Source organism: Lissotriton vulgaris, chromosome 6 (assembly GCF_964263255.1).
Source record: "Lissotriton vulgaris chromosome 6, aLisVul1.2, whole genome shotgun sequence".
Lineage (NCBI taxonomy): Eukaryota > Metazoa > Chordata > Amphibia > Caudata > Salamandridae > Lissotriton > Lissotriton vulgaris.
The window spans coordinates 1,317,918,302-1,317,943,224 of NC_141694.1; the positions used below are offsets into that span (position 1 = coordinate 1,317,918,302).

General features: G+C 46.2%; 2 protein-coding genes across 6 annotated transcripts in view; one reads left to right on the forward strand and one right to left on the reverse strand.

Moving 5' to 3' along the window:
• STXBP5 (syntaxin binding protein 5) overlaps nucleotides 1–24,923 on the forward strand; it is a 1,242,391-nt gene that overhangs the window by 1,010,922 nt on the left and 206,546 nt on the right. The window lies entirely within an intron of this gene.
• On the reverse strand, nucleotides 13,660–16,528 carry LOC147708834 (uncharacterized). The gene is made up of 2 exons (XM_086925141.1): nucleotides 15,282–16,528; nucleotides 13,660–15,232 (listed from the first exon to the last, which is right to left on the reverse strand). The coding sequence occupies exon 2, from the start codon at nucleotides 15,211–15,213 to the stop codon at nucleotides 13,660–13,662; it is 1,554 nt and encodes a 517-aa protein (XP_086781267.1). The 5' UTR covers nucleotides 15,214–15,232; nucleotides 15,282–16,528.

Sequence of the window (24,923 nt, forward strand, 5' to 3'; positions counted from 1 at the left end):
TTATATTGGAGGGATGGAGTCCATAGGTCTCTAGTCTCTGGCGGATACCAGAGTCTACATCAACTTTTTGGAATTGCGGTACATTTGTTTGGCATTGAAAGCCCTCCTGCTGTCCATTAAGGGGAGGCTGGGTCAGATCCACACAGACAACACCACCACTGTATGGTATTGCAACAGACAGGGTGGGGTGGAGTCCTGGGCTCTGTGCAAAGAGGCCCTGTGCCTCTGGAACTGGCGAATCATGACAGCATTTTCCTTAACGTACACCACCTGACAGAATCTTAAACGCCAAGGTAGGCAAACTCAGCCCACAACACCTAGCGGATTCCAAATGGAAGGCAAACCCAGAGGTAGCAAAGCGTGTCTTCCACCGGTGGGGCAAACCCTGGCTCAGTCTGTTCGCCATTTTAGGGAATGTGCAATTTCTGATGGAGAAATGCAGATTCCTCACCTAGTGAATTTTCCCAGGTGGTAGACTGAATCCGGAACTTTAGTAGCAACTTTCTTGCACATTGTCCGATGGCTTGTGCGGCTCTGAGCCGGGTCCATCCTGCCCCGGACATGACTTCAGGGCTATTAGATGTACATTACTTCTGTGTACTGATGTCAGTTCCTTTATGCTAGTTCGTGTCAGTACAGATCCAGAAAGTCTGTAATCCTGTCACAATCTGTCCTAAATTTCTCCTCAAACTGTGTTGTAAATGTAACCTGCAGATATCGGTAATGGACACCCACAACATCTGCCTACAGTCCCCGGCTCCAAACACGAGACTGCATCCTGTCCATGCTATGCTATGATGAGCAAAAATGCTTCTCTGACCACGAAGCCAAACTCCATTGTTCCAAAAAGCCCTCATGATCGAAGAACTGATCAAAGTGCAGGGAGCCAACATGTTCCCACACCTGCTGCTGCTAACGATCATCATCAATGTCATGGGGCCAAGGTAAATCTAAGAAGTCACGCAAAAAGCATTAAAAAAATCCAAGTATGAGTCTCCCTCATCGAACCACTCCCCCACTTGGATTTGCCCAAAACTCCAGGCTCCTCTAGGGTGTGGAGACACTCTTCCCCCCCCCCCAATCACCCCCCCCCCCCACTCGGAGAGGATATCTACACTAGTCTTGCTTCCGTCTTTCCCCAAACATACAGCAACAATGCAATGTCTACATCAATTTAAGGTAGCCATGAAGCAAATTTTTGGTACGCACCGGATCCTCCTGAAGCGCCTTTGGGCCCCACAGATCCAAAGGGGCCTCCTGTCTGGTTACTGTCAGGGGATCTGTCTTCATTGCTGAATGTGCCCTTCGACCTGTCTGAAGGTCGCCCCCTTACCGGAGGTCTGTAGAACCAGTCCTGGCTTTGGCACCACCCACATTTCTACCCTCTGCATTATGCCCGATGCCACCATTGATGTCACAACTGATGCCACCCCTTCGGGTGTTAACACCAATACCACCATCACCGATGCCAGATATGTTACCAATGATCTAGCGCATTCAGAGACCCATGCCATACTCCCCCGAGGACCCAGTATTATGCTGAACCAGACACTTCTGCCCCACGTATGACACTGTGGATATTGATTATGTTGAAGACAACCAGTATGACGAAGATGGCCGCATATTTGATGACGTCCAGGCTGCCAGTAGCCTGGATGCTTCACCAGACATTGACCTGTTGTCACCTAATCCTATGGCCAATAAGGGGGCCTTACTTTGTTCACTCAAGAGTTTAAGATCAGCGTGCTTACAGAGGTCCTCAACCCAACGCAATTCAGCCAAGAACCTCATCTTCCCTTGAAGGTCTTCAGATATATAAATATCCTAGTAACGGTCACTACTACGTAGTTTTAGTTAGGATTGCTTTGACATAGGAAAAACGTTTTTTATTGTGTGTTGCCAATAACTTTGGCACCATTTAGCAAATCTCCATTAAACTTTACGAAAAGTTGCTACCTTTTTCCTAGTTTGTGCATGGAACATTGTGGGTTGATCCCTCAATTGGAGGCAGAGAAAAAAGGGGGTCCCAAAACGCAAAATCCTCTTGCATTTCCCGTAGACTACGTTAAAACGGACTTCCTCAAAAACTGGTGAACAGAATTACACCAAATTTGGCAGGAAGTTAGATCTTGGTCCTTGAGCCATCTTGCTTCTGCAGGAGCGGGCGCTCTGAATGGTTGCCATCATCATGAGAAAAATGTTGCTGCCCGCCATTACAACACTCAGTGACTTATTCCTCTGTCCTCAAGTGCAAAACAGAAAAATAGTATAAGGGGGCAGGGTAGGGATGCTCTGTTCCCCTAGGCCCCATGGTGGGGAACCCTGAGGGACCCCCCATGGGGCCAAAATCAAATTGACAAAAAATGCTGCAAAAAACAAAATGGCTGCGGGGCTGCCTTTATTAAGTTTATGCCCCGGGGAGCCCACCCTCGGGGCTGTATTCATAGAGAGGCGTTAATTGCTTGCCCACTCCCGAGCCTTTAAAATCCCTGGGAAGCACACTCCCAGGCCATAATAAAAAAGGTGAGGTCCCCCTCCCCGAGCCATAAAGGCGCTGGGAGCTCACACTCAGGCCCGAAATTTGCATTTTGGGGGGGGGCACATGACCCTCAACCTGAGCCTCCAGTGGCCGCGGGGAGCACAACTCCAGAGCTCAAATTAGTATGGATAGGGAGGAGGGCTGCACGGCCCCTACCCCCGAGCCCTTAAAGCCCCCAGGCTGAAATTTAGCAAAATTGGAGGGCTGCGTGGCCCCCCTCCTCTAGCCTCTAAAGGCCCCGGAGAGCACACCCCCGGGCCGCCATTACTTAAAATGGGAAGGGGACCCTACTCCCTGATCCATTAATGCCCCGGGGAACCCTTCCGCCAGGGACTGCTTACATGCTATGTCCCGGGGAACCTACCAAGGGAAACAGATCAAAATATTGCTCCATCCCAGAGGGAGCAGCATTAGTACCTTCTCCCTGCAGGCAGGAGCAATGCCTGCTCCCGCAGCATGCGGGGAACCGGCTTGGGCCACTGGTTCTTAGGACACCAGTGCACCCACTTATAAGTCATAACAACCCCGGAGGGATGGGGGCCTGAGGCTAAGAACCCCTCTGGGAGGGGCTGTTCTGCCCTCCACTCCTTAATTTAAAGTAGTAGCTCTGGGGGATGGGGTCCCCAGGGTCTAACAGGGGTCCGAAAGGGGGGCCATGTGTCCGCCTCCACTTTCATTTTTAAAAATGAGCCCTGGGGTGTGGTAAATACAATTACTGGGACTATTTTTCTATACATTAACTGACAATAAGGATAGCTCATAAAAAAATGAGAGGCAGAGTCCGTGGTATCTGAGTCATACGGGCTTTAATTAAGATGACTCGAGCCACTGAGAATCGGGTTCCATCACCACTAAGGTTCAGGAAGGGATATCTAACGTTTTATTAACATCACACATTATATATAGTAAAACTGTACAATTGCAATGAATACAGTAGGCGTAACAAGTGAAAAGAGAGAGATAAGAACACATGGGCGTAAAAGAAGGCGTGTAAGGAGGCGTACACGGAGGTGTGTACCAGATGAGTCACAGAAGTGTAACAAGTGGGTGGATGCATAGAGAAAATCTGCAGGGTCAGCAGAAACCTTTACCATACATGCGCGCGCAACTGAACATGACGTGGTATCGACGTGTAACTGGGGAGAGCTGGGGGGCTTGACTTTAGCACTAGTAGAGGAGTCTGGTGTCTGGGATGTCAGAACGACCTGCACCTATAGCATATCTGATATCTTGTGTTTGGAGGATGTATTGTCCGAAGTAAAAGGTCTCTCGGGCAGAGGCCGTTCGTTACTGAATGCTAGCGCGTGCATATGTGTCTTCGTGCAATGTACGGGGTCATGGGCCTACCATGGTAACGGGTGCAGTAAATTACTTGCAAGGAGACAGGAAGGCCGGGCCCTTTGCTCGGCAAGCGGGAATATGTTTACCTATTTCACTAGACTGGAATGTGTTTTTGCGGAGGCTGAACAGATAACTGTAGGCAAAATACCGTCTTGGCAGGCAGGCCAGGCCGAGCCGGGCACCGCTCGGCTGGGCAGAAAGTAAGGTAGAGGTCAGGGATGCATACCTAAACTGCAGCTTTCTGAGACAGAAGAGGCTCGGAGCCTCAATTCAGGGCCTGGCTCAACTGGGCCAGAAAAAACGTGTGCTTTGCGATATTTAAAAATGCCCCATGTAAATGCATTGGAAATGTAGGCCTGAATGTGGAATCGGTACTTTATACATGGAGGGCCCACTAACTGACATGCTAACATTAGACGGAAATGCAGAGGCATTATCATGACAGACACGGGAAGGGAATTACACAATAACATGAACATACATGGGACATAGGTACATGGATAGGGTGCGAGTGGGGGGACACACTGACTACCTAAAAATTTCTGTTTCCTCAGGGGGCCACAGGGCCTAATAAGGATCAGGCGGGGGCCTCTTATTCCCCCCTTTAAATAACATAAGGCCCTGGGGTCCCCAGGGCCTAATGAGCTTAATTAGATATGGGGAGGAGGGCCACGTGGCTCCCCTCCACTTAAAAAAAAAAAAAAAAAGGCCCTGTGGCCAACCTTCCGCGCACATGACCAAAGGCTGTGCGCAGTGGGGGTTTGCTTTACGTATAGTAATCAAATATTACTTTACAGTTTTTTAGAAAAACACACTAAAAACTCACTGAGAAAACCAAAGGTTAAAAGTAACATTATGGTTAGGTATGATAAAAAGATCTGTTTTTATTTATTTTTTTTAACACAGGAAATCACTGGGAAAAAACAACAGTTAAAGTAACCTTAAAGTTAGGTGAATTTGTCAGTGACAATGTTTTGAACTGCAAATAAAAGAAAAATTCACAAGTTATAGTCATTGGAGATGTCATTAGTGATATCACAAATGATTACATAACTCATGTTAGGAGTGATGTAATTTGTGAGGTCATAAGCAGTGCATGGCGGAGGTTCAATTTATAGTTACCACTGCTAACAGTAGCTGATGAATTTCTTTTATTAAATTTTTTAGTTCAAAACGTTAATGTTGGCACTGACAAATTCACCTAACTATAATGATACTTTAACCTTTGTTTTTTTTCAGTGACATTTCCCGCTACCCTTTCTTTCCTACACCTCTACATCCCAGACATGCCACCTGCACCACAGCATCTCCCAGAGAATCCTTTGTCCATACACCGTGGAGAAGTTCAAGTTCTCTTAGTCAAGAAAGCAATACACAAGGTACGGGAACTTGTAATCGGGCCCGTTGCTACTCCTGTTACTTTATGGTGCAGAAGAATGGCAGAGGTCTTCTCCTTTCTTGACCTTCACCCTCATGAATGACTAGTACACTGCTCACTCTGGAGAAGACTGCATTATAAATGTATAATGCTAAACTTGCAGGACACATATTTTCACATCTCAGTCCTGCAGTTTCACAGATATTACCTGAGGTTTCAAGTGGGCCAAGAACACATTCAGGTCACCGTGCTATCATTTGGCCTAGTGGCCAGTCGTTCCATGTCTCAACTTGCTCCTGAAGGCAGGGTTGCCTCAAACTGTCGTAAACCGCCTCCAGACGACAGCTAGCCTGTTGACATTGTTGGGGTTTTCCATCTACATCCCAAATTCTCACCGGACTTCTTCACAACGCTCCACTTCATCGGAGCCATCCTGTATGGGGTTATTTTTGGAGCCATCCCTCCTCCTTATCGAGTCCAGGACATTCAGGCTATGATTCCGGTGTTTGAAACTGTATCCTGGGTCTCAGTGAGGTCAGCTAAAAGGCCCATTGACCTCCTGTTTCATGCTTGAGGACCATGCCAGGTCGGACTCACAGGTCGGGGAGTACGGAGGGGGAAATGTCCTAGTAATCAGGCATTTGTTCCAAAGGGTCTTCCATAATAACATTGACTGCATGGTGCTCAACACCACCCTAGTCCGGTTCCAAGGCTTGAGATCCCGGTCAGTGTGGTGAACATTAACCCCCAGGTATTCGAATGTGCCTTAGCTCCATTCAAGTCAAGTCCATTTGGTGTCCTCCCCATATACTCAGAATCAGTTAGTTGCCTAGGTGGAAACAGATACATCTTAGTTTTATTTAGCCTTAATCCAGATATCTCCCCAAATACCTCCAGCGCGGACACCTCTGTCACACGCTGTGCAGATATGAGAGGGCATCATCTGGGTACAGAGAGATTGTGTTCCATAGTCCATTTATGAGGTATGTGTTAATCAAAGAGAGCCCTTATGTAGAATTGGAAGGGTTGTTTCTTTCCACTTGAAAGCAAAAGAGTGGGGAAAGGGGTTTTACGCACAATTGCACCTATCCTAAGTGCTGCCTTATTCTTTCTTTTATGGTGCCACGGATCGGAGATGCTATTTCCCCTAAATCTCCCAGAACAACTGATTGTTCAAACATACAATTTTTTGACAATATTGATCCAGCACACAAGTCTCTTTTTTGTAAGTATATACAATAATAACCAAAATTCATAGATCACAATAGAAAAACGTTCAGTAGCAGAATCAGGGATGTTTTTTTAGAAGTTCAATCTTTATTTAGTTCTTCACAGCGCACTGTAGCCAACGCGTTTCGTCCTCCACGGACTTCAGGGCTACAAATAATACATATATATACACACAATTATTATATATACACTATTATACAATTTAAAAAACACATTTTATTACACTCCTACATATTAAAAAAAGTCCAAATGTTTTTTTCATACACATTTTTTACAAACCATTTCTAAAATTATGATACATTTGTCTAGAAGTTATCAATATGCCAAAGAACACCTTTATAAGAGAATAATCCTTTGTTATCTTATTCTACTGAATTCTGCTACTTTCTTGTCTTTGCAAGACAATATCTAAAGGAAGGGTGGTTATTTAGAGATGGCAAGTAGCCAGTTGAGGGCCTGTAACCCTAATTATCTAAGTCGGTTTATGGTGGGTCTATTTATTATAATGATGTTAAGTGATCAATTGTGGGCCTTTATAATTCAAGTCCAAGGTTATTAATCGAAGCCGAGAAATTGGCTTACCAACTAAAGAGAATTCTTCTTGAATGTAAGTATAGGCAAGTATTCTTCCGTCCAGTCAAATAAGTACTGGATATCTAATGAGGGATAAATGTCCTTAATGTCAAGTTTTTACAACATATTATCAAGGAAAATAGCGTTATAACAGTAACATTAATTTAAACTACTAACATACCTTCTCTTATTTAGTGAAAGGCACTGTGTTTTCGAAATCAAGATCACTCAGGTCGGATAGCCCGGTGTGGTTGCGAATCTAAGTGGGAATGAAAAAATGACGCAACAGGATGCTATCACTATTTGCGAATATGATCATCGTTGTATACTACAGAGAATAAATGTCAAGTCTGATTAGAACTCGAGCTAAAGGTTCAAAAAAAATTTGAATCACTTTCCCAAGCTTCTTAATGTGAATCCTATTGATGAAATAGTGCCTTTTATTAGATTATAAACTATTCAAAAACTAATCGGTTTCCTTGAAGTTTCTCTCATTTTCCTCCCCATTGTAATCCCTTTGGCTACACCTGCCACATTAGATAATAAGGTATTTAAAAACCGATTGGTTTTCCTAGATGTTTCTCACATATTCCTCCCCAGTAATCCCTCTTGCTATGTCTACCACATTCAAGGTCTGTAATTTATCGGTTTTGACCGCCATATTGAGAAGTCCCGATTCTCTTGCATTTGTAAGCAACAGGCGAGGCCCCATCTCCTAGCTTAAAGCTAACATGTACATGAAGATACAGAGTGCCCATATTACATTACATAAAATCAAAGTGGGAGGCCAAAGAAGTATTCTAACCAGCAAATGGCATCTACCCCATCTAATTTGCGAATTTAAGTCGAGTGGCGTGTTACTTACTTGGGAATGGATTTAAGCCGGCTCTATAGCGTGGCGTCTTCCGTTGTAGCGTAAATCAACGGAAAACCGGGTCGCCTTTTATATACTAGTTAATTGTTCAATTACAACAGGTGAATGCCTATGTTAGCCATAGCCCCTACGTGCTTAGCAGCAAGAGGAGCATAAACATCTGCTCTTCCGAGTGTCAAGTTACCCCCTCCTTCTGCATCAGTAATGCCCCCAGTTGGACCCCCCAGGCCGCTACTCCAGAATGTTCCCCCTCTGGCACCAATCTGAGTCTGTGAAGGCATCCCCAGTAGAAATCCAAGTGGTAGCGTTGTGACCACCTAGCAGCTCCGCCTAGGTCAGCCGGTATGAATGGGCAATATATTTTTTATAATTAATTTTATTTTATGGGTTTTTATATAGCGCTGACTTTACCCGAAGGTGTCAGAGCGCTTCACAATAGGAACAGTAGTGAAACATGAGAAAAAATTACAAGTCAGCATGTTACAAAAGCAAACGTTATGTTACATAAGGCAATAGTGACAATTGTGCATGTATCAAGAGCAAACAAAAAACAAGAGGTAGCAAACAATACGTTACAAGAGGAAAAAAAGTGACATGTGTGAATGTTACAAAAGCGTACAAAATACAAAGGGCCAGATGTAGGAAGCCTAATACCGACTGGTATTAGGCTTTTCAGATGTAGGGGTCTAATTTAAGGATTCAGTAGTTTACCGAATAGGTAATTTAGGGAATCAGTAAATTACCGAATCCTTAATGTAGGAAGCACTCAAGTGAGTGCTTTTCACTTGTAAGGATTCGTTATTTACCACCAACTACAAGTTGGTGCTAAATATTTAAAACCCTAAAAAAAAGCAATTTTGTGCTTTTTTCAACTGTGCCATGTGGCAGACATACATGTGTGCCACATATGCACCCATGCACTATACAGGGGTGCAACAGGGTGTCAATGTGATACCCTGCCACCCTTGTAAGTCTACCCCTTTTACCGATTCGGTATTTACCGAATCGGTAATTCTCATTCATTCCTATGAGCCTCCAGGCCCATAGGAATGAATGGGGAATACCGATTCGGGTAAAATTTACAGAATCGTTAGCTACATATCATTTACTGATTCAAAAATACTGAATCTGCAAAATTCGGTGTTTTAGAATCGGTAAATGATATTTACCTACATCTTGCCCAAATAGAGGTAAAAAACTGCACTAAATGACAGATACTCAAAACACAAGAACAAACGTTACGTTACATGAGGCAATGGTGGTAATTGTGCATGTATCAAAAGCAAACAAAATACAAGAGGTAGCAAACAATACATTACAAGGGGGAAAGTGACGTGTGCATGTTACAAAGGAGTACACAATACAAGCAAAAGTATAATACTGCAATAAATGGCAGACTCTCAAACCATAAGAACACATTGGGAATTTCCTATTATGGAAGGACTTCCTTCAGATAAAAAAGAGGGCGTGAATTAAATTTGGAAGTGTCTTTGACGGAGGAGAGCTTTGATGTCAGTTTTGAAGGCCTCGGAAGAGGTGGTGGTCCGGAGCTGAGGCGGAAGTGAGTTCCAGATTCTCACCGCATTGCCTGAACAGGATTGGGCCATCGTCCTTTCCTTCTTGAAAGTGGGAGGTTCAAGCAATGGATTTTCCGCATTACGTGATGGTCTAGAGCCTCCAGACAGTTTCAGTTTATTCGCCAGGTAGTGAGGAGAGGAGGAGTGCAAGGCTTTGTGGGTGATACAGGCAGTCTTGTAGATAGATCTTGCCTCGATGGGAAGCCAACGGAGGGTGGATAAAGTGGGTGTGATGTGGTCGCTTCTTTTGGCCCCATATATGAAATGAGCTGCTAAATGGAGAACAGATTTAAGGGGGGACAGGTGGGATTTGGGGAGGCCAGTAAGAAGGGAGTTGCAGTAGTCCAGTCTGGAGAGAACTAGCGATTGGACCTGGGTTTTAAGGTCATGTCCTGGAAGAAACGACGAATCCCCCAAAGAAGGCGCAGTTGGTATCGAGCAGTCTTTGCAATGGAATTTATGTGGGAGAGTAGATTGAGTTTTGTGTTGCGTATGACACCAAGGGATTTTGCGCTGTCGACAATGATGGGTTTATTGTTAAATAGATTCATCTGATCCATCCATGATTGAACCGGGGGAGGAGAAAGTGAAGAGAAGAGGAGGAGGAATTCAGTTTTAGAGGGATTCAGAATCAGTTGATGAGTTAACATCGAGTTTTGAATGGAGTCGAGAGTAGAGCTAAGGATGGTCCCTTATGCTTCCGCGCCTCTCCCCAGAGCGCGGACGGGCTCCTCATGATAAGTCCATGGTGCCTCTAATGGCGCCCACCCTGGGGGGCCTCGTCCAGTCTCTGCGGGTTTCACGCAACCGCCTAGCTGACCAAATCCTCCCACATAAAAGCTCCCCCGGTTTGCCTCCTCCAGGCTCAGGACGTTACAGCAGGCATAAAATGTGGTGTGCCACACACCAATGCCCGGCAGGCCGATCAGGCATGCGTCGAAGTAGCACTGACCGCTCCGGAATGAGCCGGGGCGGGGGGGGGGCTGCCGTGCCCTCAATCCAGGTGGCGCCCTGAGGATCAGGTGTGCTGTGGCAGCGCTCTGATGCCCAGCTCACCACGTCGGCTTGCAGCCCCACTAGAGCTGAGAGCTAGCTGTGCTGTGCAGGCTACAGGTCTCTGTCCCACGCCACCTCGTCCCGATGGGGCGTTTTTCGCCCCTGTGATTTGGCTCGTGCCCAGAGTGACTCAGCTGAATCTTCCCCAGGCTGGGGGGTTCGCAAATCGCTCCTCGGGATGTCAGAAATCAGGCACAGCTCAGAAGCTCGCTAGGGTGTGACCAGCACAGTAGCCATCTTGCCCACACCCCCTCTGCCTGTCATCTTGAATGTGAAAAGGTTTCCTAAGTTGGAAATGTTCCCATGTAGGAGATCTTTAACATCTGTGCATCTGAGGCCCCGATGCAGTTCAGTTTGAAGTCTGGGAGCATCCACACACCATGTATATAACGTATACACCCATTTTTTTTGCTTTATGCACCCCATATATCGCTCCAATTTTTTTTAGTTAGTATTGTCTATATGTACCCTTAATAATCAATATGTTAGTAGGATAACTATCTTAGTACAGTGGCTGACCAAAGAGATCTAAAATGTTCCCACCTTTTTTAAAGACCGTTCTTCAGCAAAAGATTGTGGTTAGTTTATATTATTTGTTCAAATAGGAGTTTATAATAATAACCCCTAAATATTCAGCCTGCGAGATCTTCCCAGGTAGCCCAAACACAGCGAGACCATACACAGATTTGGAATACCACAGCCGTAAAGTCTAATGAAACAATCCTGCTGCATATTTTTCGAGATGGGCTGACAAGTGACACTGACGGATCTGGAGAATGGAACCTGTTATGGCTGCCCCCTCACCTTCGTTGTTTAGTCTCTCTTTTGAGCCATTATTGTCTAGGAGCTTTCAAAATGTATTCTTTCCTCGATAATTTGTAATCAAGTCTCTGTAAACGTTATGGATTCCTCTGATCATGTTATCATTTTTGCCCTTCGTCCTATACCCATATTAGTTCAATTTTTGCAGTCTTTTCTGTTTGGGAAATAGTCTCGCTACTATATTTTAATCAAGCTAAAACACAGAGTTGTGGGACTTTCAACATTGTGGCACTAGGCCCAGTCACACAAGTGGGGTATTGTTTTTGTTGGGAGAAGTGTGGGAATGCTGAGTTTTAAATGACAAGAATGTTTTGCTTCCCCACAGACTCTGGAACTATCCCTCCTAGTAATGTGAGAAAAGAGCGCGGTTTTAGCATATGTTTGAGGTTCGAGGCCATAGTGGATCCACCTTGTACACTCCTATATGTCTAGTTTTCAACACTTTCTGGGTATGGAAAGTTTCCCTTGTTGCGTTTGAGCCCGGGCCCAAATTTCGCATCTACCTGCGTCACCAGAAAGTGATGTCTTCACGTCACGTTTTGGGGCTTTTTCTGTTGTGGGGCGTAGACTCACCCACGTAAGAGGTTTATTGTTTTTATTAGAGGTGTGGTAATAAAAAATAGCAGAACATTTGGCATTACCAATTGGAGTCCTCTCCATTTTTGTACAAATGTAAGCCAGTGTTCTATACAAAAAACATTTTTCAACATGCCCTCGGATTCACTCGATAGCACTGGCACACCGAAATTCTAGGATGTACTAAATTCCATCATGTGCACACAAACACGGAATCCTGTTGCAGATTTGGCATTGATACCTTTTATATAAATCATTTATGAAGTCCTAAGTGCGTAGTGACCGAATCATCAAAAGAAGGGTTTTGTACTCCAAGTGGAAAAGCCTCAGCAGCTAAGGGGTTCATCTTATTGAATTTGTTTCTATTAGATCTGTTCAGTCTTCGGTATGCATACGATGCTGCCCGTGTTTTTTAGGTCTCGCACCTAGCGTTGCAGTGCGCAGCACGAGACATTTAGTAGATAAAAATGGGGTTTCAGAAACTGACCTAGGAACGCCACACTCACAAGCATGTGCTTTTCCTTTTGTGGCGCGCTATTGGGATTTGCATGCGTGTTTTTTACCAAGAGAGCATACAATAGACCAAAGGCGGGCGCATTGCTCCGCCCATGGCCTATTGGTGTCTATTACGCACACCGGTCGTCATGTGGTTTTAATTATCGTGCCCAGACACAGGCGCAATAATTGAAACCACATGGCTCGCAGTGGCCCGCACACCACTCGTGGACTTGTTCTTTTTTTTAGATCCATTACTCAGGGAAGCAACTAAATAAAAGAAGCCGTATTTTGTTCAGCGCCACTTTCACACCTCCCAGGATAACGATGTTAACCTATTTTTTATGTGGTTGGCAGACAGTGAAATCGTTAAGCTTCACAGCAGACAACATTCGTAGCATATACATGGTCACCCATGGAGGTTGCTTTGGTCAGCGCCAGGCTTCCTTCCAGAGTCACCTGTAGCAGATACCCACACTGTGTCCGATTCTTCGGAAGGCAGATCTGCTCTTTACGTAAAGTCAACAACAAGGGCTTTTCAAAATCTGCAGAAAGACAACAGAAACCGCAAGAGGCACCTCATTTCAATGGTTTAAAGACCTTTTCTAAGTTAATGGGAGTAACCATGATGACAGCAATGGGACTAGTGCTGATGACAACAATGAGAATAGCACTGATGATAACAATGGGACTAGTGCCGATGCCAACAATGAGAATAGCACTGATGCCAACAATGAGAATAGCGCTGATGATACCAAAGGGACTTGTGCGCATGCCAACAATGAGAATAGCCCTGATGATAACAATGAGACTAGTGCCATTGCCAACAATGAGAATAGCGCTGATGTTACCAATGGGATTAGTGCCGATGCCAACAATGAGAATAGCGCTGATGATACCAATGGGATTAGTGCTCCTGACAACAATGAGAATAGCGCTGATGACACAATGGGATTAGTGCTCCTGACTACAATGAGAATAGCGCTGATTATACCAATGGGACTAGTGCCAATGCCAACAATGAGAATAGCACTGATCATAACAATTGGGCTAGTGCTGATGTCAACAATGAGAATATCACTAATGATACCAATGGGACTAGTTCTGATGCCAACAATGAGAATAGCTTTGATGATAACAATGGGACTAGTGCCCATGACAACAATGAGAATAGCACTGATAACAATGGGACTATTGCTCATGACAGCAATGAGAATAGCACTGATGATAACAATGGTTCTAGTGCCGAGCGAGCAATGAGAATAGCACTGATGATAACAATGGGACTAGTGCGGATGCCAACAATGAGAATAGTGCTGATGCCAACAATGGGAATAGCACTGAAGATAACAATAGTACTAGTGCTGATGCCAACAATGAGAATAGCACTGATGATAACAATGGAACTTGTGCCGATACCAACAATGAGAATAGCACTGATGATAACAATGGGACTAGTGCTGATGCCAACAATGAGAATAGCACTGATGATAACAATGGAACAATCATCGATGCCAACAATGAGAATAGCACTGATGATACCAATGAGACTAGTGCCAATGCCAACAATGAGAATAGCACTGATGATAACAATGGTACTAGTGCTGATGCCAACAATGAGACTAGTGCCTATGCCAACAATGAGAATAGCACTGAAGATAACAATGATACTAGTGCTGATGCCAACAATGAGAATAGCCTTGATGATAACAATGGGACTAGTGCCGATGCCAACAATTAGAATAGCACTGATGGCAACAATGGGACTATTGCTCATGACAGCAATGAGAATAGCATTGATAACCATGGGACTAGTGCCCATTCCAACAATGGGAATAGCACTGATGATAACAATGGGACAAGTGCTGATGCCAACAACGAGAATAGCACTGATGATAACAATGGGACTAGTGCTGATGCCAACAATGAGAATAGCACTGATAACCGTGGGACTAGTGCCGATGCCATCAATGAGAATAGCACTGATAATACCAATAAGACTAGTGCCGATGCCAACAATGAGAATAGCACTGATGATGCGAATGGGACTAGTGCTGATGCCAACAATGAGAATAGCACTGATAATACCAATGGGACTAGTGCCCATGATAACAATGAGAATATCGCTGATGATCCCAATGGTACTAGTGCTGATGCGAACAATGAGAATAGCGCTGATGATAACAATGGAACTAGTGCTGATGCCAACAATGAGAATAGCAGTGATGATAACAATGGGACTAGTGCCGATGCCAACAATGAGAATAGGGTTGATGATATCAATGGAACTAGTGCTCCTGACAACAATGAGGATAGCACTGATGATAACAATGGGACTAGTCCCGATTCCAACAATGAGAATAGCACTGATGATAACAATGGGACTAGCACCAATGCCAACAATGAGAATAGCACTGATGATACCAATGGGACTAGTGCAGATGCCAACAATGAGATTAGTACTGATGATAACAATGGGACTAGTTCCGATGCCAACAATGAGAATAGCACTGATGATAACAATGGGACTAGGGCCGATGCCAAAAATGAGAATAGCACTGATGATAACAATGGGACTAGTGCTGATGCCAACAATGAGAATAGCACTGATGATAACAATGGGACCAGTGCCGATGCCAACAATGAGAATAGCGCCGATGCCAACAATGAGAATAGCACTGATGATAACAATGGGACTATTGCTCATGACAGCAATGAGAATAGCACTGATAACCATGGGACTAGTGCCCATGACAACAATGAGATTAGCACTGATGATAACAATGGGACTAATGCCAATGCCAACAATGAGAATAGCACTGATGATAACAATGGGACTAGCTTTGATGCCAACAATGAGAATAGCTTTGATAACCATGGGACTAGTGACCATGACAACAATGAGAATAGCGCTAATGATACCAATGGGACTTGTGCCGATGGCAACAATGAAAATAGCACTGATGATACCAATGGGACTAGTGCTGGTGCCAACAATGAGAATAGTACTGATGATAACAATGGGACTAGTGCCGATGCCAACAATGAGAATAGCACTGATGATAACAATGGGACTATTGCTCATGACATCAATGAGAATAGCACTGATAACCATGGGACGAGTGCCCATGACAACAATCAGAATATCCCTGATAATAACAACGGGACTAGTGGTGATGATAACAATGAAAATAGCTCTGATGATAACAATAGGACTAGTGCTCATGACAACAATGGGAATAGCACTGATAATAACAATGACTATAGCTCTGATGATAACAGTGGGACTAGTGCTAACGAGAACAGTGATAATAGCGCTGATGACAACACTAATGACGACAACAAAAATAGCGCTGATAACAATGAGACTAGTGCCGATGACAACGAGACTCGTGCAGATGACAACAATAAGAATAGCGCTGATGATAACAGGACTAGTGCAGATGGCAAAACTGCATGATTAAGAGACTGTTATTCAAGGTCCGCACTGCTCATTCACAGGAGACACTGTCCTAGACTCACATGCCTCTCATCATTGTGCACACTGGTCTTTAACCACATTGCTCCAACAGATTCTAGCACATCATTACAGGTTAATATGTTCCTTGTGAGGCCTCCTGACTCCTGCCATTAGGATTTAAGTTCTGCCACTATTTTGATTAGAATTCTAGTGCTGGAGCATTGTGCTTTTAGTAACACAAAGCCATCTCGTGCTTTACCTGTACTTGTTTGTTTTTGTGAGGAACGTTAAAAGAGCCAGTATGCGCTGTAGAAAGGGCTTTTCGGTAACAACAAGCATTTGCAATGCAATAGGTCTCGCATTTACGTGAGTTTGACCTATTGGCATTGTAAATGACAATGACTTTTATTTGTTTCAAAAACCAAAACATAAATAAAAGGCAATGTCATTTACAACAAAAATAGCTCAAACTCTCGCAAATGCAAGACCTATTGAATTGCAAATTCTTGTTTCTTCAGTAGTTGTACTATTAAATGAAAAATGTCTAGCTATCATAACAGGAAGTTTTAATTCTATAAAAGACGAGGGCGAGAATTAAACGTCACACAAACAGAAAACAAACAATTAAAAGCCTTCATTTCCCATGAACCATTGGGAAATCCAGAAGAAGGAGTTTGTCCAATCCACAGTCAGCACTGCCCTTCAAATATCTCTGCAGATGCTCCTTCTCCCTCTTTCATTCTTCCTGCGGCCACAGACGATTGTTTTGAGGTTTAATATTGTTTATTGGCGTCCATTCCTGAGAAAAAATAGCAACAACATACATTTCCGTCCCCTGAAAAGGATGTGTTCTGATGAGATGAGGCACAATTCAGAAGCAAACAAAGACAATTGTTACAGTCCTAGTACAGCAAGGCGCAGTTGAGCATTAAAGCTATCCAGTTTTTACATGTAACTTGTGTACTATTCTTTAAGTAGCCTATAATTTAATAATCCCCTTATTTTAGGTAGGTAGAAAAGAGATTTTAGGGTGGGCTAATTGCCACCACCGTGTTCTTAATAGAAATGAAACTTTCTGTTACGATAGCTAGGAAATCTTTTCTTTCTATGTCCGGACCAGAGGCAAGGATTAGGCTGGTTTAAAGATTTTCCACAACGAGTGATACCAGGTTTCAGACTGGTTGAAAGTAAAATCTCTTACATGTAGAATCAGAGGACCAGTCTACCCCGATAAGAATATCTTGTAAGCGGACTCCTATAGAAAAGGCTTTAGAGGCAATGGCCCCTCTCATGAAGTGAGCTCTGAACAATGAAATGTCACTGCCAGCCTCCTGCAAGGCCCAACTGACCCACCTGGCAATAGTAGGAAAGGAAACTGCTCTATGAGGTTTCGTGAGAGCAATGAGTAACTGTCTTTCCCCCATGGATGGAGTTCCTCTGTCATAGTTTCATAAGCTTTAATTGCTTTGACAAACATTCAACTTTGGAACACTTGGAAACATAGGATATGAAACAATTTTTGAATTACATTTTGTTTTTCTCGAAATATGAAAGGTCACTCCATGAGGAGTAAATAAGCTACCTGTTATGTCTATTGCTCTCACATCTGAGACTCTGCAACAAAATAGCAGGCCAAATAAGGTAGCTAATTTCACCAACATCTGCTTTCGTGACACATAGTTGTTTGAATGTCATGATTTGAAAAGGCACAAAACGTTATTCACATCCCGTAGTGTAGAGTACCTGGGTTCAGAAAAAAGAGACATTTTAATGCCCCTAAGGAATTTACATACTATAGGATGTCCCCCATAAGGTGCCCAGCCATCAGAAAATGACCTGCAAAAATGGCAGACCGAAAAATAATTATGGACCTAAGTGGCAAACCTTCCTAGTCCAAAGAGACAAGGAAATTCAAAATATAGACAACTTCTGTCTCCACAGGATCTAGTTGTTGTTGAAGAAACCATCTATTGGTAGTACTATCCGCCCAGGCTTTGTCAAACACCAACGCAGCTTCTTGTGAAATACCTAGTCTTTCCAGCATTCCCAGTAATCCTCCATGCCATGAGATAGAGAGAGCCTTCCAGAACCAAGTGTTGAACGTTCCCCCAGAGATATCGGAGGAGATCTGGAAATAGAGGTAGACTGATTGGAAAGTGCCAAGAAAGTTGCATCAGAACTGGAAACCAGACTTGAGATCTCCAAATCAGCGTGATTACCACCAGATCCGCCTGTTGCCTCTGAAGTTGGGTGGAGAACCTCATGATCTTGGAGAATGGTGGAAATGCATACCCTTTCTCTTTGCTCCTGTCTTGTAGAAACGCTTCTGTCGCCACTGCATTGGGATCTGGCCTCCAGCTGTATTACCTGTCCAGTTGGTTATCCAGGCGAGAGGCAACCTTTCAATGTGAAAGTACCCCAATTAGAATTTTTCTCCTGGAACACCCAAGAGTGCAACTTCCAGAGACTGACATCTTGCCAATGCCATTAGTGCCAATCTTCTACCTGTTTGGATTTCCCCAGCAGATGTTCTGCCTTGCCTGAAATCTGATTGTCCAGGTAATAGGACTAAAAGCTTCGGACTAAATCGGAAAGGGACTTCGATTTTCCTCTTCCGAGGTGATTGATGTAGCGGACTGCCGCTGCATTGTCCATCTTGAGAACACAGCATTAGGCTTTGTCTTTGATCCAGCATTTCACTGGAAAGAAACTCTCATTCAGCTCCAGAAAAGTTATATGTGGAGATTGTTCTGCAGAAAACCATTTCCCTCCTGTGGAGAACTCCCCGCAGTGAGCTTTCCAACTCGAGCCGCTGGAGTCTGGTTGTATAATCGGATCTGGTTGAGAACCAAAGATGGCATTTCCAGTCCAGGCTTCCATATGGGAAATCCACCAATGAATTTCCTCTTTGGCCTTCTCCGAGAGGGTAACTGACCGAGAATAGGTGAGACCCCGTTGAAGATGGAAAATCTTATGTTCTCTGCAGTTGAAATGGGGGAACTTAGAATTCTATTTGGAAACCCCTCACTGTTTGAAGTACCCAGGCGTCTGATGTAAGAACCTCCCATTTGTGAAAAAAGTTTGAGAATCTGCCCACAAGTCTGATCCCCGAGGGGAACCTCTGGGGGAGACTTGCTGGAGGCCACGGCCAATCAATCGCCCCCTTCCACCACCGGCTTCAGCAAAACTATGTGGGGTAAAAATCCTCTTAATTGAGGTTTGGGCTTATGTAAAGAGTTAAATGTATTTACAAATTTCCCCAGTGGATTTTCCAAGGTGCCCCCTAGTGCAATGAGTTATGCCTCAGTTGTCGCCAATTCCAGCAGTTTTGGGTCTATTTTTATTAACAAGGATCTGCACCTTTCTGTAGAAATTGCAGAAATAGCATTTCCGAAAAAGATTATAGCTCGCTGAGCCTATCCCTATAAAGCCTCAGGAGAGCAGAATGCTGATGCCTTAGCGTCTTCGACCATGCCTAGGATCTTGGATAGGGTCCTTGCTATATCTAATAACTTATCCTGACATGATCACCAGGAGTGGTCTGTCCCCTTTTTAGAATCTCCTACGAATTTGACCTAGAAGGTGGCCCTCCTGGCATCAATGTCAGAAGTTAGGGTGACTTTAGCCTCCAAGAGGGGAAGGGCACTCAGCCTGAAGACGTCTGTGGACTGCTTTGTTCAATGGTTTCCGCAGACAATCCGCCACATAAGAGGCTACCTTTGGCGCTGTAGACCACTCTGTAAAATGCTGGTGTAGTAAGACATCAGGGTCCAGCATATCTGAATCTGGGATCCAGGCAAGGGGGGTGTGGTGGGGGGGATCTACCGGTTTGGATTCTCCCATCAGAGAAGAGGGCTACCTAGAAGGGCATAGTTGGTTCGCTTTCGTCCTTTCCACATGTGTCATTAGGGGAATCCTCCCCATCCAAGGTACTCCAAGGAGGGGGAGAAAAGAAGGGACCCCTTGAAGTACTGGGAATTGGGAACTCAGGGCAGGGGAGTTGGGAATCTATGAAGGCTTGCAGGCGAGCAAAAGCGTCTAAATTGACCCCAGGGTCAACTGCACGTTTGCGTTTAGAGTCTGTCAGCGTGTTGGGCTGCCCTGGAGTTAAATGGGCGTAAGGGCCAGAAGGTTCTTCCCTCGGATTGAGGTTTAAATCGCAGTCAGCCCCCCATAGAGGAATGCAGCTGGTATAGTTTCACCAGTAGAAGAAGAGTCGTAAAATTGATACCCCAGTCGCGGGGGACTAGAACGTGCAGAGCGCGACCAATAGTTGATGGGCGGCCCACTTTTGGTCAGCTGACCGCATGACGCCATTGAGCCTGACTGAAATTGGCACCATAAGCAGCCATGGAGAAGCAATAGAAGTTCCTGCGCCGCGCTGAAAAGAACAGGTTAATTAGTAAAGTGGCAGCAAAATAAGCATGCAGAACAGCTTTTAAAAGTAGAGAAAGCCAATACTATCATTCAAATAAGGCCTAAAACATGATTACATCACATTGAGGAAAGGCACTAAAGTAGAGGTTGCTGGAGCAGCGAAGAAAGAGGGAAAAGGAGCGTTCGTAGTGAGTCAGTGCTGATTGCAGATTGACAAACTGTTTCTTCTGGTTTTTTCCTATCGCCAAAGGTAAGCCCGTCTACGCCCGTCCGCGCCTGGACCGCGCCCAGTGCCAGGACCCCTGGCCCTCGAGGACCCCGACCGACCCGCCTGACGTACACCGCCGCCACCCTCACCGCACTCAACACCGGCCGAGTCCCGGGATGCTGCAGAGCCACCCCACGACGCACCCACGGACCCTTCAGCTGCAACAACTGCAAGTTCACCTGCATCCGGACCCGCCCGACACCAGCACCTGCCAAACCGAACACCAGCAGCAACCACCTCAAGTGCATCCTGCTCAACACCCGCTCTGTCCACAGACACGCCATCGAACTCTGGAACCTCCTCGACACCACAGCCCCTGACGTCGCCTTCATCACGGAGACCTGGATGAACGCCTCCTCAGCGCCCGACATCGCCATCGCCATCCCAGAAGGATACAAGATCACCCGGAAGGACCGCAACGCCAACCAGGTGGGAGGAGGCATCGCCATCATCCACAAGAACACCATCCGCATCACGACCAGCACCGACAACACCCCACCCTCCGCCGAACACCTGCACTTCCAGATCCACACCGACCCGAAGACCACCCTCAGAGGCACCCTGATCTACCGACCTCCGGGACCACTCACTCAATTCAGCGAGGACATCGCCGACTTCGTCAGCCCGCACGCCCTCCCCTTCGCTGACTACATCCTCCTGGGGGACTTCAACTTCCACCTGGAGAACAACAACGACTGCAACACCAGCACCCTGCTCGACAACCTCGCCAACCTGGGACTCAAGCAGCTGGTGACACACACTCGACGCCATCTTCTCATCCAGCAGAGACATCGCCTTCAGCCACGCCACAGAACTCCACTGGACAGATCACAGATGCATCCACTTCACCTTCAGAAGAACGACGACCCACCACCACCAGCAACAGGTTGCCCGAAGAAGTTGGAACAAGATCACAGCAGACCAGCTCGCCACCTCCCTGAGCCAGCACCCTCCTGCCAGCTCAGCGAACCCCAGCCAGGCCGCCGACAACCTCACGAAGTGGATCAGCAACTGCGCGGACGAACTCGCCCCACTGAGGACCCCGCCCAGCAGACCCGGCAGTAAGAGAGCCCCATGGTTCACCGACGAACTCAAGAGCTCCAAGAAGAACTGCCGAGCCCTCGAGAAAGCCTGGAGAAGGGAACCCACGCCGGACAACAGGACCACCCTCAAGCTCGCCACCCGGAAACACCACCAACTGATCCGCATCGCAAAGAAAACTGCTTTCAAGAACCGACTGGACAACAACGCACACAACTGCAAGGAACTCTTCAACATCGTGAAAGAGCTCTCCAACCCCAACGCCGGAAACAACGACATCACCCCTTCGCAAGACCTCTGCAACTCCCTCGCTTCCTACTTCCAGAACAAGATCGCGGACATACACGACAGCTTCAGCGCTCAACCAACGCACGCCACGACCGCAGGACCTCCACCCACCACCACCCTCCGCGCCTGGACCCCGGTCAACACCGAAGACACCGTCCACACGATGAACTCCGTCCACTCCGGATCTCCAACCGACCCCTGCCCCCACCACGTCTTCAACAAAGCCGACACTGTCATCGCACCCCACCTGCGGGACATCATCAACACCTCATTCAACACCGCCACCTTCCCCGAGAGCTGGAAGCACGCCGAACTCAGCGCTCTACTGAAGAAACGTACAGCAGACCCCACCGAACTCAAGAATTACCGCCCCATCTCGCTACTCCCGTTTCCACCCAAAGTCATCGAGAAGACCGTCAACAAACAGCTGGCCACCTTCCTCGAGACGAATGGAGCCCTCGACCCATCACAGTCCGGATTCCGTGCCAACCACAGCACCGAGACCGCCCTCATCGCCGCCACCGACGACATCCGAGCCCTGATGGACAACGGGGAAACAGCGGCCCTCATCCTCCTAGACCCCTCCGCAGCCTTCGACACGGTCTGCCACCGCACCCTAGTGCAGCGCCTCAGCAACGTCGGAATCCAGGAGAAGGCGCTGGAATGGATCGTCTCCTTTCTCGACGGAAGAACACAAAGAGTCCGCCTACCACCGTACAAGTCAGAGGCCACCAAAGTCATCTGCGGCGTCCCTCAAGGATCCTCACTGAGCCCGACTCTCTTCAACGTCTACATGAGCCCCCTCGCGGCCATCGCACGCCAACACAACCTCAACATAATCTCCTACGCCGACGACACCCAGCTGATCCTCTCCCTGACCAACGACCCCACCACCGCCAGAGCCAACCTGCACGAAGGGATGAGAGAGGTAGCCGAGTGGATGACGACGAGCCGCATGAAGCTGAACACAGATAAGACGGAGGTCCTCATCCTGGGCTCCTCGCCCTCCGCCTGGGACGACTCCTGGTGGCCCCCCGCCCTGGGCACCGCACCCAAAACGACGGACCACGCACGCAACCTGGGTTTCTTCTTGGACTCCTCTCTCTCCATGACCAGGCAAGTCAACGCCGTCTCCTCGTCGTGCTTCAACATCCTGCGCATGCTTCGTAAGATCTTCTGGTGGATCCCCACAGAGACCAGGAAGACCGTCACCCAGGCCCTCGTCACCAGCCGACTGGACTACGGCAACGCACTCTTCGCCGGAACCACCGCCAAGATCCAGAAGAGACTCCAGCGCATCCAGAACGCCTCAGCCAGACTCATCCTCGACATCCCACGACACAGCCACATCTCCGGACATCTAAGAGACCTGCATTGGCTCCCGGTCAACAAGAGAATCACCTTCCGCCTCCTTACCCACGCACACAAAGCTCTCCACGACCAAGGCCCGAGCTACCTCAACAACCGAATCAACTTCTACGCTCCCAAACGCCACCTCCGATCCGCCAGACACGCCCTCGCCGCCGTCCCACGCATCCGCAGAGCCACCACAGGAGGAAGGTCCTTCTCCTACCTGGCCGCCAAGACCTGGAACTCCCTCCCTGCCGATCTGCGCCTGACCCAAGACCACCTTTCCTTCAGGAAGAAGCTCAAGACCTGGCTGTTCGAGCAGTAGCGGCACCCCCCCCCCCCCACCCCCCCCCCCCATAGCGCCTCGAGACCCTACGGGTAGGTAGTGCGCTCTATAAATGCCCATGATTGATTGATTGATTGATTCATGGAAAATGAAGTTTTTGATTGTTCGTTTTCTGCTTGAATAACTTTTTTATGCAGCTGGTATAAATAATGTGAAGAAATAACAGCCTACGCTGACATAGAAATGTGTTTTGGCTGTGAATAACTTAGTTGTACATACATTTCACCAATTTGGGTTAATGGAATTCCAGCTTATCATTCGGTGGGAGAGTGTGGCCTAACGGCTAGAGCGGTCATCTTCTAAGCTGGGGAACCGGGTTTGAGTCTCTGCAGGGATGCTCGACATCTTGTGATTTTGGGCAAATCACTTAATCTCCCTGTGCCTAACAAATTTAATTTGCTCGTCTTCAATGCAACTGGTGCTCATGTAAAGCGCCCTGATACCTTCCGGTCAAGTTTGAGCTAAGTGATACCCAATTTCAGCCATAGCTTGCATTTCGGTAGGTTAGGTCTGATTTATTACATGGATGTTCCAATGGATCTTGTTTTTGAAACCCATTATAGGCCTTGCATGGCCAAGAATGCAGTTTGGTGCTCCCTCTTCTGATTTCTTTACTTATAACTTACTTTATGATAACCTAGCTTTTTTCCCCTCATGGTCTAAAATAATTTCTTCTTTTAATGTGTGTTGGCTTAATGAGCACCAGTTATATCCAGGATGGGTGAGAAATTAAATGTGGGGGATAGTCATGTAGCTCTGGGCAAGGGATGTGTCTTCACTTTCCTTCAAAAAGAGACTTTTCTTCAAACCATTTCAATTTAATGCATTCCATTTCCACGAAGAATATAGCATTATAGCCTGCTGCTGAGGGCTGTACCCGTTGTTGAAGGCCTTAAACCTGCATTATAGGCCTGAGCTGCAGGGAAGGGACTAAAATGAGGATGAGGACTTTTAACAACTGGTGTAGCCCAAGGCAGGAGGGCTATACGTCTATTAGATCATTCCACCCACTGAGGGTAGAATGTTCTAAATTTAAAAAAGGAAAAAACAGAAAGACACACATTGGAATGTTGGGGCAAAAAGCTTATACCAGCCATTATAAGCCCGGAGGTACTCCATTGTCTTCAGTGGAGCATTCAACATTCCAGTGTTCTAATTGAAGATTAATCCTTTTAAGAAGCATCAAATGGATAGTTCATAATTGAAGTAACAGTCATTTTAATGGATTTAGTCATTGCCAAACAGGACAGGTTCAATTATACATAATATCTATCTAAAGATTTATCAAGCACCAACATACAATCCAAACGTTTCTTGGTGATAAGGGCTCTA

Bases quoted from the DNA above. Each gene is read 5' to 3' on its own strand.
- LOC147708834 (XM_086925141.1), bottom strand. From the start codon at position 15,213: ATGGGCACTAGTCCCATGGTTATCAGTGCTATTCTCATTGCTGTCATG.